This window comes from Peromyscus californicus, unplaced genomic scaffold, assembly GCF_007827085.1.
Source record: "Peromyscus californicus insignis strain IS unplaced genomic scaffold, ASM782708v3 Scaffold_15__1_contigs__length_86483966, whole genome shotgun sequence".
NCBI classification, from domain to species: Eukaryota; Metazoa; Chordata; class Mammalia; order Rodentia; family Cricetidae; genus Peromyscus; species Peromyscus californicus.
The window spans coordinates 19,540,846-19,559,895 of record NW_026294447.1 but is presented as its reverse complement, the minus strand read 5'-3'; the positions used below and the strand labels follow the sequence as shown (position 1 = coordinate 19,559,895).

At 40.1% G+C, this 19,050-nt stretch overlaps 1 protein-coding gene across 1 annotated transcript; it reads left to right on the top strand.

Annotated features, from left to right (window-relative positions):
- The first annotated feature begins 6,617 nt into the window (after window positions 1–6,617).
- Window positions 6,618–7,618, top strand: LOC128110469 (receptor expression-enhancing protein 6-like). The gene has a single exon (XM_052738175.1). The coding sequence runs from the start codon at window positions 6,701–6,703 to the stop codon at window positions 7,253–7,255; it is 555 nt and encodes a 184-aa protein (XP_052594135.1). The 5' UTR covers window positions 6,618–6,700; the 3' UTR covers window positions 7,256–7,618.
- The last annotated feature ends 11,432 nt before the right edge of the window (window positions 7,619–19,050 follow it).

Genomic DNA, 19,050 nt, shown 5'->3' with positions numbered 1-19,050 from the left:
AAAATATAGGGATCAAATTATCTTAACTAATAAAACCAAAAAAGGAGAAAAAGCATGCACATGTGCGCGCGCGCACACACACACACACACACACACACACACACACACACACACACCAGCAGCAGCAGCAGCAGCAACAACAACAAAATAACAAGAATAAAAAATTATTTCTCATTGATATCTCTCAATATCAATGGTCTCAATTCCCCAATAAAAGGACACAAACTAACGGAATGGATGTGAAAACATGGTCCATCATTCTCCTGCATACAGCAATCTCATCTCAACACCAAAGATAGATATTACCTCAGAATAAAGGGTTGGAGAAAGATATCCCAAGAAAATGGGCCTAAGAAGTAATCTGGTATAGCTATTTTAATATCTAGTAAAATAGACCTCAAACCAAAACTAATCTGACATAATGAAGGGCACTACATACTCATCAAAGGAAAAATCCACCAAGATGACATTTTTATTTTTAATAGCTATGCCCCAAACACAAAGGCACCCACATTTTTTAAAAGAAACACTACTGATCATTACACACTGATAGTATGAAATGCAATTACCCCCTTCTCACCAATGGACAGGTCATCCAGAAAAAACTAAACAGAAAAATACTGGACCTAACAGATGTTATAAACTAAATGGACCTAACAGATATTTATAGAAAATTTCATCCCAACACAAAATAATATACCTTGACTCAGTCAGAGTTTCTATTTCTATGAAGAGGCACCATAATGACAGCAACTCTTAAAGAAGATACATTTAATTGGGACTGGCTTACAGTTTCAGAGGCTTAGTTCATTATCTTCATGACAGGAAACATGGTGGCATGCAGGCAGACATGGTACTGGAGAAGGATCCAAGAATTCTGAATCTGGAGCAGCAGGCAGCAGGAAGGAAGAGTGACACTGGGCCTGCCTCGAGCTTCAGAAACCTCAAAGACCACCCCCAATGATGCACTTCCTTTATCAAGGCCACACCCACTCCACACTTCCAATAATGCCACTCCCTGTAAGTTTATAGGGGGCACTTTCATTCAAACCACTTCTTCTATACACCTCATAAAACTTTCTCTCAAACTGACCATATACACATATACAAAGCGAGACTCCATAGATTGAAGAAAATTGAAATAACTCCCTGCATCCTATCAGGGCACCATGGATTAAAGTTGGATATCAGCGCCAACAGAAACCACAGAGAGCTTAAAAACTGATGGAAACTGAACAACTCTCTTCTAAATGAAAAATGTATCAAGAGAGAAATAAAAACAGGAATTATAGACTTTCCAGAATTCAATGAAAATTAATACACAGTGTACTCAAACTCTGGGACACAATGAAAGTGGTTCCAAGAGGCAAGTTCATAGCACTAAGTGTCTACATTAAAAAACTTGAAAGATCTCATACTAGCAACATAACAGCATACATAAAGAATACTCGAGTGCTGTGGGATGTTCTGTATGGCAAATGTGTTGCTGATTAGTCAATAAATAAAACACTGATTGGCCATTGGCCAGGCAGGAAGTGTAGGCGGGACAAGGAGGAGAATAAAGCTGGGAAGTGGAAGGCTGAGTCAGAGAGATACTGTCAGCCGCCATGATGAGAAACAGCATGTAAAGATGCCAGTAAGCCATGAGCCATGTGGCAAGGTATAGATTAATAGAAATGGATTAATTTAAGCTGTAAGAACAGTTAGCAAGAAGCCTGCCACGGCCATACAGTTTGTAAGCAATATAAGTCTCTGTGTTTACTTGGTTGGGTCTGAGAGGCTGTGGGACTGGCGGGTGACAGAGATTTGTCCTGACTGTGGGCCAGGCAGGAAAAATCTAGTTACACTCTAGAATGAAAAGAAGTAATTACACTCAAGAGGAGTAGACAGCAAGAAATTATCAAACTCAGGTCTGAAATCAATAAATTAGAAACAAAGAGAACAATACGAAGAATCAATGTAACAAAGAATTGATTCTTCATGCTTCAATCCACAGATGCAGAGATGTTAGGTAAAAAGGAGAGACTGGAGGAGGTCACTTCTCTCTCCTTGAGAAGGGAAAATAAGATAGATTTCATGTGTAGACTGGGGACAGGTGGAGATGGGAATATGAGGGGTCAGGTCCCAGGGTGGACAAGAAGAGTAATGAAAAAATGACTGGAAAAGGGGGGCATTGCAGGGTCAGGTATAAACCTAGTCCAAGGGAAACTCCCTGGAATTTACAAGGATGACCTCAGCTAGACTCCTTGTAATAGGGGATATATAACCTGAACTGGCCATCTCCTGTGATCAGGCAAAACTTCCAGTAGAGAGATTTGGACACCAACCTGGCTACATAACCTTCTACCTACAAACTGCACAGACTGCAGGATGTACTGGGATTGGTGCCTAGTCCAATTGATATCATAGAGGTTTCATCCAGCAGCATGTGCAGAGACCCACAGCCAAACATTAAGAGCTAGGACAATCTTGGGAAAGAAGCAGGGAGAGGAAAGACTGTAGAAGCTAGAGGGGTAAAGGATACCTCAAGAAAACCCACAGAATCAACTAACCTGGGCTCCTAGGTGCTTACAGAGAATGAACTGATAGATAACCAGGGATTCTGCATGGGACTGACCTGAGTCCTCTGCATACATGTGACAGTTGTGTAACTTGGTCTTCTTGTGAGACTCCTAACAGTGGGAGAAAGGGCTGTCTCTGACTCTTTTGCCAGCTTTTGAGACCATATTCCTCATACTGGGTTTCTTTGTCTAGCCTTAATGTTAGGAGAGGTGCTTAGTCTTACTGTAATTTGGTATGCCATGTTTTATTTTGATATTCATGAGAGGTCTGCCCTTTTCTGAATAGAGATGGGGGAGGAGTGGATTGGGGAGGCTTAGGGGAGGTCAGTGGGTGGAGGACTGAGAAAAGAAGGGGAGGGGAAAATGCGGTTAGGTGTAAAATAAATAAACAAATTTTAAAAAGAAAAAATAGAGTTGCTTCTTTGAGAAAATCAACAAAATAGGCAAACTCTCATCCAAAGAAACTAAAAGACACAGAGAGACTATCCAAATTAACAAAATCAGAAGCAAAAAAAAAGGGGCATAACAACAGACACAAACGAAATCCAGAAAATCATAAGAGCATACTTTAAAAAACTGTATTCCACCAAATTGGAAAAATCTAAAAGAAATGGATAATCTCCTTGATAGATACCTCTTACCAAACTTAAATCAAGATCAGATAACCAAATTAAATTAAAAAGCAGTTATTAAAAGTCTCCCACCAAAAAAAGTCCAGAGTCATGTGATTTTAGTACAAGATTCTACCAGATTTTCAAAGAAGAGTTAATGCCAATATTCCTCAAATTATTCCACAATATAGACATAGAAGGGACAATGCTAAATTCATTTTATGAGGTCACAGTCACCCTCATGCCTAAACCACACAAAGACCCAAGAAAGAGAGAGAATTCCAAACCAATTTTCCAAATGAACATAAATAAAAAATACTCAATAAAATACTTGCAAACTTAATCCAGGAATACATCAAAAATATCATTCATCATAATCAAGTTGACTTCTTCCCAGAGATACAGAGATGGTTCAGTGTATGGAATAAGTATAATTCACCATTTAAACAAACTGAAAGAAAAAACATAATCATCCCATTAGATGCATCAAAAGTCTTTGACAAAAAATCAACACCCAATTATAATAAAAATACTGAAGATATTATGAATACAAAGGACATATCTAAAGATAAGGCAGGCAGTTTGCAGCAAGCCTATAGACAACATCAAATTAAATGGAGAGAAACTCAAAGAAATTCCACTAAAATCAAGAACAAGGCAAGGTTGTCCATTCTTAACATATCTATTCAATATAGTACTTGAATTCTCAGTTAGAGCAGTAAGAAAGCTGAATAGATCACTTGTATACAAATTAGAAAGGGAGAAGTCACAGTATCTTCATTTGCAGATGATATGATAGTACACATACATAGTCCAAGTGGATCAAGGACCTCAACATAAATCCAGCTACTCTGAACCTACTAGAAGAGAAAGTAGGAAGTAGTCTTGAATGCATTGGCATAGAAGATCACTTCCTAAATATAACACCAGCAGCACAGACACTGAGAGAAACAATCAATCAATGGGACGTCTTGAAACTGAGAAGCTTTTGTAGAGCAAAGGATACGGTCAACAAGGCAAAGCAACAGCCTACAGAATGGGAAAAGGTTTTCACCAACCCCACATCTGACAGAGGACTGATATCCAGAATATATGAGGAACTCAAGAAATTAGACATCAAAATGCTCAACAGTCCAATTAAGAAATGGGCTATAGAACTAAACAGAGAATTCTCAACAGAGGAAACTCAAATGGCTGAAAGACATTTAAGGAATTGCTCAACATCCCTAATCATCTGGGAAATGCAAATCAAAACAACTCTGAGATACCACCTTATGTCTGTCAGAATGGCTAAGATCAAAAACAGTGAGGACATCTTATGCTGGAGAGGATGTGGAGCTAGGGGAACTCTCCTCCACTGCTGGTGGGAATGCAAGCTTGTACAACCACTTTGGAAATCAATATGGTGTTTTCTTAGAAAATTGGGAATCAATCTCCATCAAGATCCAGCTATACCACTCTTGGGCATATACCCAAGGAATGCTCAATCATACCACAAGAGCACTTGCTCAGCTATGTTCATATCAGCATTGTTTATAATAGCCAGAACCTGGAAACAACCTAGATGTCCTTCAACTGAAGAATGGATAAATAAAATGTGGTACATATACACAATGGAATACTACTCAGCAGAGAAAAACAATGACATCATGAGGTTTGCAGGCAAATGGATGGATCTAGAAAAAATCATCCTGAGTGAGGTAACCCAGGCTCAGAAAGACAAACATGGTATGTACTCACTCATAGGAGGATACTCGATGTGGAACAAGGATGACTGGACTGCTACTCACATCACCAGGGAGGCTACCTGGAAAACAGGACCCCAAGAAAGACACAGGGATCGCCCAATGACAGAGAAATGGATGAGACCTACATGAACAACCTGGACTTGAGTCAGGGTAATGAAGGGCAAGGGTCAAGGGAAAGAGAGCTTGGGGGAGCGGGAGATCCCAGCTGTATCAACAACAGAGAGGGAGAACAAGGAATAGGAGACCATGGTAAATGAAGACCACACGAGAATAGGAAGAAGCAAAGTGCTAGAGAGGCCCACAGAAATCCACAAAGATACCCCCACAACAGACTGCTGGCAATGGTCGAGAGACAGCCTGAACTGACCTACTCTGGTGATGGGATGGCCAAACAGCCTAATTGTCATGCTAGAAATCCCATCCATCGACTGAGGGAACTGGATGCAGAGATCCATGGCTAGGTCCCGGGTGGAGCTCCGGGAGTCTAATTAGTGAGAAAGAGGAGGGTTTATATGAGCAAGAATTGTTGAGACCAAGGTTGGATAAAGCACAGGGACAAATAGCCAAACGAATGGAAACACATGAACTATGAACCAATGACTGAGGGGTCCCCAACTGGATCAGGCCCTCTGAATGGGTGAGACAGTTGATTGACTTGATCTGTTTGGGAGGCACCCAGGCAGTGGGACTGGGTCCTGTGCTCATTGCATGAGTTGACTGTTTGAAACCTGGGGCTTATGCAGGGTCACTTGGCTCGGCCTGGGAGGAGGGGACTGAACCTGCCTGGACTGAGTCTACCAGGTTGATCTCAGTCGTCAGGGGAGGCTTTGCCCTGGAGGAGGTGTGAATGAGGGGTGGGCTAGGGGGAAGGGGATGAAGGGGGGAGAACAAGGGAATCCGTGGCTGATATGTAGAACTGAATTGTATTGCAAAATAAAATAAAAAAATTAAAAAAAAGAAATTGACCATAAGAAACCAAATATAATTAAAAACAATTTCAGTGACAAAACAAAACAAAAAGTTTAAGTCTTTGAAGAAAGAATTTGAATATGTCAGAAGATGGAGGAAATATCTCCCATTCTCATGGATCAGTAGGCTTAACAAAGTAAAAATGGTCATTCTACCAAAAGTAATCTGCAGTTTCAATGAAATCCCCATAAAAATTCCAACACAATTCTTTACAGACCTTGAAAGGACAATTGTAGACTACATACGGAAAAACAAAACACCTGGGATCACTCAAAAAACCCTGAACAATAAAAGAACACATCATTCCAAATTTCAAGTTGCACTACAGACCATCTTAAAAAAAAAAAAAAAAAAAAAAAACTGCATGGTACCATTATAAAAACAGACGCATTGATCAATGGAACCTAATTAATGATCCACACATAAAACCACACATCTATGGACACATAATTTTTCTTTAAAGAAGCCAGAAAAACACATTGGAAAAGAAACAGCATCTTCAACAAATGGTGGTGGTCAACTGGATGGCTGTATGTAGAAGAATGCAAATAGATCCATACTTATCACCCTACCCAAAACTTAAGTCCAAATGGATCAGTGATCTCAATTTAAAAACAGATAGAAGAGAAAGTGGGGAATAGCCTTGAGTTCCTTGGCACAGGAACAGAACAGATAGTGCAGGCACTAAGAACAGTAATTCGGGGGGCGGGGCCGGGCGGTGCGCGGGCGGTGAAGGCTGTGCGCTCTCGAGGGCGCCGGTGCGCGAGGCTGCGGGTGTGCTTGAGCGGCCTGCCCCGGGCCCGCCGCTGCCATGGACGGTCTGCGCCAGCGCTTCGAGCGTTTTCTAGAACAGAAGAACATAGCCACCGAAGCTCTCGGGGCGCTCGAAGCCAGGACCGGTGTAGAGAAGCGGTATCTCGCCGTGGGAGCCCTCGCCCTCCTAAGCCTGTATCTTCTGTTCGGCTACGGGGCCTCTCTACTGTGCAATGTCATCGGATTTGTATACCCCGCATATGCTTCAGTCAAAGCCATCTACAGCCCAAGCAAGGAAGACGACACTGTGTGGCTAACCTACTGGGTGGTGTACGCCCTGTTCGGTCTGGTCGAGTTCTTCAGCGATCTACTCCTGTTCTGGTTCCCTTTCTACTACGCGGGCAAGTGCGCCTTCCTGTTATTCTGCATGACTCCGGGGCCCTGGAATGGGGCTCTAATACTATACCATCGCGTCATACGACCACTATTTCTAAAACACCACGTGGCCCTAGACAGCGCCGTGAATCAGCTCAGCGGAAGAGCATTGGACATAGCAGCTGGGATAACCCGGGACGCCAAGACAAGTCAGACCCTGCTCCTGAAGCACAAGTGAGGTCCCATGGCAGTCTGTGCGCGGAGCCCCTGGCCAACGACAAGGAGCACACAGCTGACGCCCAGGCCTCTGACTCCTCCTTGGACTCCCACACAGAGACCCAACATCAACGCCGAGTCTCGAGCCCAAGCAAGCCAACAGGAAGCCCGTTACGGGCCGTGAATGGGCAGTCTCCGTCTCCAGTCAGCCCAGGTTCCACTAATGCATCCCGGGGCCAGCTGGCCACTGGCTCTGTCAGCGGCTCCCAGATTCCCAGCAAGGCCCGGGGCCATCATAGCCGGGGCAGTGTGTCTTCCAGGCCTGCACAGCGTACCCGGCTGCCCAGTACCTCCTTGGGGCCCTCTCAACCGGCCATGCGCTCTGGGGGGGGGGGGGGGGGGTTTACAGTCAGCGGTCCGGACCGCAGGAACCGCTCGGACAACAGGCCGTCACATGGGTGCCAACCAGCAGACCCCTCAGGCCTCAGCAGCAGCTCAGCCGACCAGCCGGTCAGCAGCAGCCACAGCAGCATCTGCACCCACCTCCACACAGCGCGTCAGCGTCTCCAACCAGGGCTCACCCAGGGCGCGGTCGCCCAGCCCATCCCCTGATCACAACCAGGCTGGCAGCGATCCAGGGGATGCGGGTTCCAAGAACAACAAGCAGGGGCAGAAGGCACAGGCTTCGGAGGTGGCCGGCAGCAGCTCGGTGCCCGAGCTGGCCCCATGTCATTCCGATTCCTCTCTGGAGTATATGTCCGAGTCCACCACGGAGATCACCTGTAAATGGCCAGGTTATAGTTACCAGCTGCGCTGCCCAAGACACTGCTGGCTTCTACAACACCTGGCATACTAGGGTACCTGGACACCTGCCACGGGAGCCACAAAACCACTAGACCACTGGAGCACCATATGAGAGCCACATCCAATACCTGCCACGGGAGCCACACAAAGACACTAGACCACTGGAGTGCCCCATATGAGAGCCACATCCAACACCTGCCACGGGAGCCACTGGAACACCATATGAGAGCCACATCCAACACCCGCCCACGGGAGCCACAGCGAACATCTGCCCACTTACGGAACAAAAGCAAACATCTGCCACGCCAGCACGTGAAACATCCAGCCAGTGCTATGTGAAACACCCAGCCGCTGGGCCCCTACATGTAAAACCTGCCCATGGATTCCATGTGAAACATCTTCCGTGGGAGCCCCACATGAAACACCACTACAGGAGCACATAAAACATCCATCAGGGTGCACATGAAACACCATCTGGGGTCCCATGTGTAACATCTATCCTCCAAGGCACACAATAAAGTCACCGACTCAGGCAAAAAAAAAAAAAAAAAAGAACAGTAATTCATGAATGGAACCTCATAAAACTGAAAAGCTTCTGCCAGCAAGGGACACTATCACTCAAAGTGGCAGCCTATAGAATGGGAAAATTTTTTATCAACTTCATACCCAAAAAGGACTAATTTTCAAAATATATAAATAACTCAAGAAACTAGATATCAAAAACAAAATCCAATTGAAAAAATGGGGTATTGGTCTAAACAGAGAATTCTCAATAGAGGAATCTGAAATAGCTGAGAAACTTGTAAAGAAGTTCAACATCTTAGACATCAGGGAAATGCAAATCAAAACTACTTTGAGATTCCATCTTATACTGTCAGAATTGCCAAGTTCAATAATAAAAGTGACAGCTCATGCTGGTGAGGATGTGGAATAATGGGAAAACTAGCCCCTACAATGCTGGTGTGAGTGAAACTTGTACAGCATTCTTGGAAATCAATATGGCAGTTCCTTGGAATGTTGAGATCAATCTACTTCAGGACCCAGCTGTACTACTCTTGTGCATATACCCAAAAAACACTTCATCCTGCTATAAGGATACTTGCTCAACCATGTTCTTTGCTGCTCCATTCATACTAGCCAGGGACTGGAAACAACAGAAGAATGGATAAAGAAAATGTTGTAAATTTACACAATTGAGTATTACTCAGCTCCTTAAAGAAGTGATGTCAAGCCGGGCGGTGGTGGCGCACGCCTTTAATCCCAGCACTTGGGAGGCAGAGGCAGGTGGAGCTTTGTGAGTTCGAGGCCAGCCTGGTCTACAGAGTGAGATCCAGGAAAGGCGCCAAGCTACACAGAGAAACCCTGTCTCCAAAAAAGCAAAAACAAACAAACAAACAAAAAAAACAACAAAAAAAGAAGAAGTGATGTCATGAAATTTGCAGGCAAATGGATGGAACTAGAAAAAAAATTTTATCTTAAATTTTGGCAATTTAGCATAGACTTTAAGTAGTTTTCACAAACTTTTTGAGAAAACAGACATATCACTAACACAGGTGTATGTCCACACTCACACACATTCCTGTGATTTCTAATCAACTATCAACTCCAGGCACTGTTAGTTCACTTCCCAATGCTGTCTGCTTCATTAGAAAATGACAGAAATTCCTTATTCATACTGAAGCTGTCAATCTCTTTAAACAGTTCTAGTTTATTGTCTCCATACTTCTTTTATATTTTAACATATTTGTGAGAAAGCACTAAAGATTTAAAGAAATGGACTAATGAATTCACTAATCAAGCCTGTCCACTTCACATTTTATAGAGATAAATTAGCATACTTTTCCAGAACTGTCATACAGTTTTTATCAATATGGAAAATAAACTTCCTTTTGTGATTGATATTCTTTCCTAGTTACACTCAGCTATTTGAGAGGGTTTAAAGGAAAAGTTTCTATTTGTTGTTAATTTGAATGTCTTTTGAAATCAAACCCTTAATTTCCTTTCATGTCTGACAGCCTTCTAGTCTTTTGAAATCTTTGGTTAAGAAGTGAGCATTAAAATAGCATGTCATTAATTTCACACCAACTAATAGGGTTACATCTTCCTTACTAAAAGGAATTACACGTAATAATTTTGCTATTTTTTAAACTAGGAACTCCTACTGTCAATGTACAACACACAGCTTAAATTCTCAAAGCATGTTTGGCCATTGCGGCAATGATTGAAACTCCAGCTTAAATGTAATTGCATCTAACTGACAGTTCTGTAGATGGTCAATTAGGTGGTATGTTGTGAGGGTTGGGGCTTCAAATACCCTACTATGAAGTAAAATATTGAAAGAAAAATTAATCATTAATATGAATTTTAAATTGTCATCAAATTATCTACTCTTCTATTATCTACATATTTATTTAAATAATAGAAAAACACAAATAATAGTAATGGATATACTAAAAAAGAATAACAACCTTCATAATCTTTAACTGTGTGAAAATTAATGTATTTCACAGTGTTCATAATGTGTAAGAACCTCTCTTTTTTGTAATAACTATATTTTACAAGATCAAACCAGCCAAAATCCCAGCAGAGATGGGGGAGACTCTCAGGAAGTCTCTCCCCCAGGCAAGAAAATATTGGTAGTTGATGACTCCGTGAGGGGGGGGGAGTGTCAGCTTTCTCAAGGCATGCATTCTCCGAGAAGGTAATGGTTCTCTGGTAGATGGTCCTACACAAATGCACATAGAAGCACAATAAGTGTCCTTAATTCTTTTTTAAAAAATTAGTATATTGAGAAGGAATAGTGAGTGGTGAGGGGTTAGGGGAAAATTGATGGGGAGGACATGGGAGTGGATTCGATCAAAATACATTATATGCATCTAAGAAATCCTCAAAAGATAAAAAGCTAAAAAGACTTACAAAAATATAAAACATATAAACATTACATAGATTTAAGTTATTCAATATGTTTTGATTTGCTTGCATGTGAAATGGTTATTATTATCAAGCAGATTAACTTCATCAGATAGGGATTCAGTCTCCATCAACCCCATCCATTCCTGCCACGTGTTCTTGGCTCTATCTTTAGGCAGAGACCCTGGAATTTTGCTACCAACATCACTCATCCACAGGACCCAAGTGCATCCCCTCTCCAGGTAAGGGACTAAGATTCACACTAACAATTTTCCCCAACCACATGGCCTGCTTGAGGACCCTGTGTCTTGTGCTGCCTTCTTGCTTCCCTTCAGGTAAGGACCATAGACTCCTGCTGCCAACTCCATACATCCTCACTGAACACTCTTGGCATGGCCTTATCATCTTAGTTAGTCATGTTTATGTTTTTTTTTTTTGGGGGGGGGGTTTCGAGACAGGGTTTCTCTGTGTAGCTTTGCGCCTTTCCTGGAACTCACTTGGTAGCCCAGGCTGGCCTCGAACTCACAGAGATCCGCCTGGCTCTGCCTCCCGAGTGCTGGGATTAAAGGCGTGCGCCACCACCGCCCGGCCATGTTTATGTTTTTGCAATGGGATATTTATTAAAGTCAAAGAGGAATACAGAACAAATAATGGACTGGACTAGAAAAAACAACTTCCTATGTCATATAATGGTTAAAACAGTAAGTGTACAAAAGAACAACAACAAAAGTGTATTGAAAGCATCAAGAGGAAAGGATCAAGCCATATATAATGGTAGACCCATTAAAAAAACAGCAAGTTCTTCAATGGAGACTATAAAAACCAGAAGGGAATGGACTGATGTCTTACAAGTTATAAAGACCACTGATGCCAGCCTGGACCCAGGAAAACTATTGATTATAATGGAGGGAGAAAAAACTTTACATGGTAAAAACAGATTTAAAGAATTTATAACCAAAAGACCAACTTTGAGGAGGGTACTGGAAGGAATACTTATATCTGAAGAGATCATTAGATATGACCAAAAAATCCAAAGGAACAAATAGAAAATTCTAGAACACTGATTCAAAAGAGGTTTAATAAAATACCACAAAACAACAGCCGGGCGGTGGTGGCGCACGCCTTTAATCTCAGCACTCGGGAGGCAGAGGCAGGCGGATCCCTGTGAGTTCGAGGCCAGCCTGGACTACCAAGTGAGTTCCAGGAAAGGCGCAAAGCTACACAGCGAAACCCTGCCTCGAAAAAAGCAAAAAAAAAAAAAAAAAAAAAAAAAAAAAAAAACCACAAAACAACAGAACCATGCAAATTAATGCATATTTTAAAATAATAACTCATAATGCTAATGGCATCAACTCCTCAATAAAAAAAAAACACAGAGGAGCAGATTGGATCAGAAAACAGAATATGTATTTTTGCTGCCCCCCTGGAACATAACACTTGATGAATAATAAATATCATGTTAGGGGAAAAGAGTAGAAAAAGGTTATTCCAAGCAACTGGAACTAAGAAGCAAGCAGACTTCTAGTCTGCTGTCTCATAAAATGACTTAAGAAGCAAAAATGAATCAGAAGAAAGAAGGAGGGTTCTTCTTACTCATTAAAGAAAAAACACACTAAAAAGAAGACATATTGTGCTAGCATAGCTACATTCTTTCTTCTTTTCTTCTTTCCTTTTTTCTTTCTTTCTTTCTTCCTTCCTTTCTTTCACTAATTCTTTCTTTCCTTCTTTCTGTTGTCAACTTGACACAAGCTAGAGTTCTTTGAGGAGAGAACCTTAATTGATAAAATGTCTTTATACAATTGGCCTATAGGTAAGTCTGTGGGGTATTTTCTTGAATAAAGATCAATGTGTAGGGGTGGTCCTGGGATGTATAAGAAATCAGACCATGAAGAACAAGCCAGTAAGCAGCATTCTGCTTCTGTTTCTGTCACCAGGTTTCTGCCATGAATTCATACCCTCACTTCCTTCAGTGATGGAGTGTGTCTTGCAAGTTGTAAGATTAAATAAACCTTTCCTTTCAAGATGCTTTTGATCACAGCAATAAAAACACCAAAACAATAATTTTAAGTGTACATGAACCAAACACAGGATGATCCAATTTCTGAAGTAAAACATCATTAGATATAAAAACACAGATTGATACCAACACAGAGATAATGATTTTTATCAATACCCTATTCTCAGAGAAAGACAGGTTGTCTAGAAAATACCTAAACAAACAAACAAACAAACAAACAAACAAACAACCCTGGAGGCAGACACCATCATAAATCAAATGGACATAACAGAAATCCATGGAACATTTCACTAAAACACTAAAGAATACACATTCTTCTCTGCAGTACACGAAATATTTTCCAAAATTTACTACATGTTAAGATGCAAAGCAAGTCTCAATAAATATAGGATGACATACTCCATTCTTTGTGGCCACCATGGAGTAAAGCTAGATCAACAGCAATAGAAAACATTGAAAGTACGCAAATTCACAGCAACTAAGCAACCCACTACTCAATGACAACTGGGTGAAGGAAGAGTAGACAGGAAGAGATAAAATCAGGATTGAAATGAATAAAATAGAAATGAAAAAATTAATTCACAAAAATCAATTACACCAAGAGTTGGTTTTTGAAAACATTAACAATATTGACAAACCACTAGCCATATTAATCAAGAGAAAGTGAGAGAATCCCAAATTAAAGATGAAAAAGTAGACATTGCAAGAAATGCTGAGGAAATGTAATCATAAGGAAATTCTATGAATATTGATGTTCCACTAAACTGAAAAATCTAAAAGCAATGGAAAATTTTTTTTGCATATACAACCTATGCAAGTTAAATTAAGATAAACTTAATAATGTAAGTAGATACATAACAGCTAATGTGATAGAAGCAGTAATTAAAAATCTTCCAACTTAAAAAAAAGAAGCCAAAGGACAGATGGTATCAGCAGAGAATTCTACCAGATATTCAAAGAACTAACACCCCTTAAGATATTCCACAAAATAGAAAATGAAGGAACACTTCCAAATTCTTTTTACAAAGCCAGCGTTACTGTGATACCCAAACCTGACAAAGACCTAGTAAAAAGAAAATTGTAGGGCAATATCTTTGTTAAACACAGATGCAAATTTTCAATAAAATCCTGGGAAACTGAAATTAAAAACATATCAAAAATTATATACTATGAACATGTGCGCTCCATTCCAGAGATGGGTCAACATACGTAATCAATAAACATAAACTACCATAAAAGGAAGAAGCCAAATGATCATCTCATTAGATGGAGAAAATTCCAAAATCTAACATCCATTGATAATGAAAGTCCTGGAAAGTCTAGGGATTTAGCAGATAGATATCAACATAATAAACATAATGTACAACAAGCCCACAGCCATTCTCATCCTAAGTGGACAAAAATTCAAAAGTATTTCCAGTAAAATCAAGAACAAGACAAGGATATCCACTCTCTTCCCTCCTGTTAAAGCTAGTATTGGAAGTCATAGCCAGAGTAATAGGACATAAAAAGGAGAAAAGAGGGACATGGGTAAGAAAGATTTAAAATATTGTCCTTTGTACATGATATGATTCTATACATTAAGGACTGTGAAAATTCCATCAGAAAATCCCTACATATGGTAAGCACATTGAGTAAAAAAGCAAGATGCACAATTAATACTGAAAAATCAGTAGACTTTCTATATACTCATGACAAACATGTAGGGATAAATGAATGAAACAATACCAGTCACAATGGCCTAAAAACTAGTCAACATATCTAAAAACAGAATAACAATAAACCAGGAAGAGATTAGTAATAAAAACAACAACAACAACATAATAAAACCCACTAAAACTAAATCTAAGGAAGTGAAAGAACTGTACATTGATAACTTTAAGACACTGCAAAAAGAAACTGAAGAAGATGCCAAAAGATGGAACCAATGCTCATGGCTTGGTAAAATTATTGTGACAATGACCATCTCTTAAAAAGCAATCTATGTATTGAATATACTATTTATCAAAATTCCAATATCATTCTTCACAGAAAGTAAAAAAAAAATCTTAATTTTTATATGGAAATACAAAAGACCCAGCAGAGCCAAAACAATCCAGAATAATAATCACAACAACAGCAACAAACTGTTGGAGGAATTGCCATCTCAGACCTTAAATTATACTACAGAGCTATAGTAATGAAAATAGTATGATGTCAGCATAAAAACAGATTCATCAACCAATGGAATAGAACTGAGGCCTTCAAAATAAGCCCACACTCTTGCAGCCAGTTGAGTTTTTACAAAGAGGTCAACAAAACACATTGGAGGAAAGACAGCATCTTCAACAAATGATGCTGAGCAAACTGAGTAGCTTCATGTAAAAGAATGAAACTGGCCTCTTATTTCTGAGGCTTCACTAAAATCAACTCTAAATAAATCAAGTACCCAACAAAAGACATTACACCTCATATAGGAGGAAGTAGGGAATACACTTGAACTCACTGACGTAGGAAAAGGCTTTTTGAACAGGAATCTGATATTTCAGGCATTAAGATCGATGTATTAAATGGGACTTCATGGAACAAAGAACTTCTGGACAACAAAGGACACTATTATCTGAGTAAAGAGGCATCCTACACAATGGGAGGAAAGTATTGAGCAGCTCTACACTAGAGAGAAGGTTATTGTCTAGAACACACAAAGAACTCAACAATTTAAACATCAGTAATATAAACAACCCACTTAAAAATAGGACGTGGGACTAAACATGGAGTTCTCAAAAGATGAAATACAAACATCTGACTAATAATTTTTAAATGTTCCATGTTCTTAACCATTGGGGGAAAAACTATAAAACTAGTTTGAAATTCCATGTTAGCCAAATCTGAATGGATTTTTTTTTATAGAGAAGCTAGAAATATACACTGGGAAAAAAGACAGTATCTTCAACAAATTGTGCCAGTAAGACTAGATGGCTGCATATAGAATAATGCAAATAGATCTGCACTTACAACCCCACACAAAACTTAAGTTCAAATGAATCAAAGACCTCAGTACAGATCCACATACACTGAACCTGATAGAAGAGAGTGAGGAATAGCCTTGAGCTCATTGGTACAGGAAAAGACTTCCTGAACAGAACACTGATAGTGCAGTCACTAAGATCAACAATTAATAAATGGGACCCCAAGAAACTGAAAAGTTTCTGCAAGCAAAGGACACTTTTCCTCAGACAAAGTGGCAGGCTACGGAATGGAAAAAGATTTTTTACTAACTCCATATCTGATAGAGGGCTAATATCAAATATACATAAAGAACTCAAGAAGCTATATATCAAAAACAAAACAAAACAAAAACATCCAAAAACAAAAACAAAAAATCCATTTGAAGAATGGGGTGCAGATCTAAACAGAGAATTCTTAACAGAAAAAAACTCAAATGGCTGAGAAACTCTTACTGAAACATTCAACATCCTTAGCCATCAGGGAAATGAAAATCAAACTACTTTGAGATTCCAACTGCCAGAATGGCTAAGTACAAAAATCAAAACAACAGCTCATGCTGACAAAGATGTGGAAAAAGGGGAACACTTACTCCTCCATTGCTGGTGGGAGTGTGAACTTATATAGCCACTATGGAAATCAATATGGCATTTTCTCAGAAATTTAGGTATCTATCTCAAGATCCAGCTATACCACTCTTGGGCATATATCCAAAGGATGCTCCATCCTACCATAAAAACACTTGCTCAACCATGTTCATTACTGCTTGATAGGGGAATGTCTTTCTGTACATTGTGAATATGTGTTTCTCTGATTGGTTGATAAATAAAGCTGTTTGGCCTATGGCAAGGCAGCTTAGAGGCAGGAGGGAAATTCAAAGGGAGAGACAGGAAGAAGGTGTGTGTGGGGGGGATGCCAGTGAGCTGCTTAAGGAGCAACATGTAATGAATGGGATGCAGGTAAAACCACGGAACATGTAGCAATACACAGATTAATAGTTATTGGCTAATTTAAGATATAAGAGCTAGCTAGCAAAAGGCTTGAGCCATGGCCATGCAGTTATAATTAATATAAGCCTCTGTGTGTTTACTTGGGGGTCATGAATGGGAGATATTTGTCCCGACCAGCAGGCTGGGACACAGGAAAACTTCCAACTACAACTACTCTATTCCCAATACCCAGAATTGGAAATAACCTAGATGTCACTCAGCAGGAGAATGGATAAATAAAATGTGATATAATTACACAATGGAGTATTTGTTATTCAGCTCTTTAAAAAAAATGATATGGTATTTGGAGATAAATGGACAGAACTAGAAAAAAATCATCCTGAGTGAGGTAAACCAGACCCGCAAAATTAATATGATATGTATTTGCTTACATGTGGATATTAGCCATTAAATAAATGATAACCAAGTTAAAATCCATAAAGCTTGATGGCAGAAGCCACGCTATCACCGCTGGGAACAGCATACCAATATTTTGTGAATGGAGCTCCTTATGGCAAAGTCCTTTGGAGAATCCTTCCCACCTGGCAAGGACCTGTGGAAGCAATGCTGCAAACCCATGCACTGATCCTAGGAAACTCATGGCCTTCACGCCCCTCTACCTTTTGCTATGCTTTTTTTCATGGTAATTCTTAGTTTTGCTTTGTCAGTTGTGCTTGTATTTGAGTGTTCTGAGAACAAAAGTTGATAATATTTCTAAAAGTCTCTACAAGGAAATTAAGTCTCTCTGCAGTCATCCATAAAAAAAAAACCGGTTTCTCAGGTCACCGCTGGCTGCCTTTGCAGTCATTCTGAGTAAGCAGGAGGAAATCGATAAGGTTAATGATTCTTGCTTACTTAACTATTCTAAAAAGGAGATAACTGTATTGGGAGATGGTTTCTTAAAATATGACATTAAAAACTTATAGGAACACATAAGGAAAAGGTAAAAGTTATGAAAGGTCAGATATCTCTCTGGTGCCAGGATATACGTGGTTAGATATTTTTTTTTTTTCAGTTGAAACTCCCAGTTCCCTTGGAAGGAAAAGTACATGTAGAAACTGCCAGGAAGAATAGAAACTCAGTCCCAACAGTTAAAGAGTTAGGTAATCATTATCATTTTAAGATTTTTTTTCTTTCTTTATTAAGAAATTTTTTATTCGTTTAACATTCCAACCACAGATCCCCCTCTCTTCCCTCCTCCTGCCCCCCCACCTTCCCTTCTCAACCCATCCCTCAATGCCTCACACTGATAGGGTTTGCTGAAGGAGGCAGAAACAAGAGGATCACAAATTCAAGGCCAGCCTGGGCTACACATTTTAAGAATTTATAAAGAAAAGAATTTTAACTGTTGTCCATATAAAAGTGATATACAGATTATTTAGAAATTGACTTACACTAAAAAATAATATCCTGGGTATGGCATCATACACTCAGCTGATCATAAAAAGATAAAAGTATCACATTGCTAAGTACTAATCATAAGGTTTAAATCTTCTTCTTTGTAACTGCTTGTTTGCTGCCAGCTAGGGCACAGTATGAATAAGATGTACCTGGCTAGATATAATTATTTGGCTTGCAATATAAAATTTAGTGATATGGGGTAAAGGTCAAGGGAGTGGAGAAGAGGAAAAGAAGCTAAGATGGGTAAACATCAGTGGTTCTTGGAAAATGATTAAAGAGGAAAGTATTGCGACTTCTCATGCCTGACTGCATTAGAACTTATATAAATAAAAATGGCTTGAGTTATTCAATATCATCTGTTTGAATGACAACCAGTGATCAGACTCCTTTTTTGCCAACTTCACGCCTCTGTTCTGTGGCTCAGAACCACACTGGAGCTGGACTCCAGCATCCTGAGAGGTTAGTCATAGAGGAATGGACTTGGGGGACACATGGATCCCTTTGAGAGGGGGAAATAGAATACACTTTTTGGTTAGACTGGAGCTGGAGGGTTAGGAGGAGGGTCATGAATGGATCCAATTGGGAGAGGTTGGGTGGGTGGGATTGAGGGAGGGAATGAGGGTAGAGACAGAATTGAAGGGCATTGTGGGGGGGGTGATATGGAAACCTAGTGCAGTGGACTCTTCATATAACTTATCAAGTCTCCAAAAA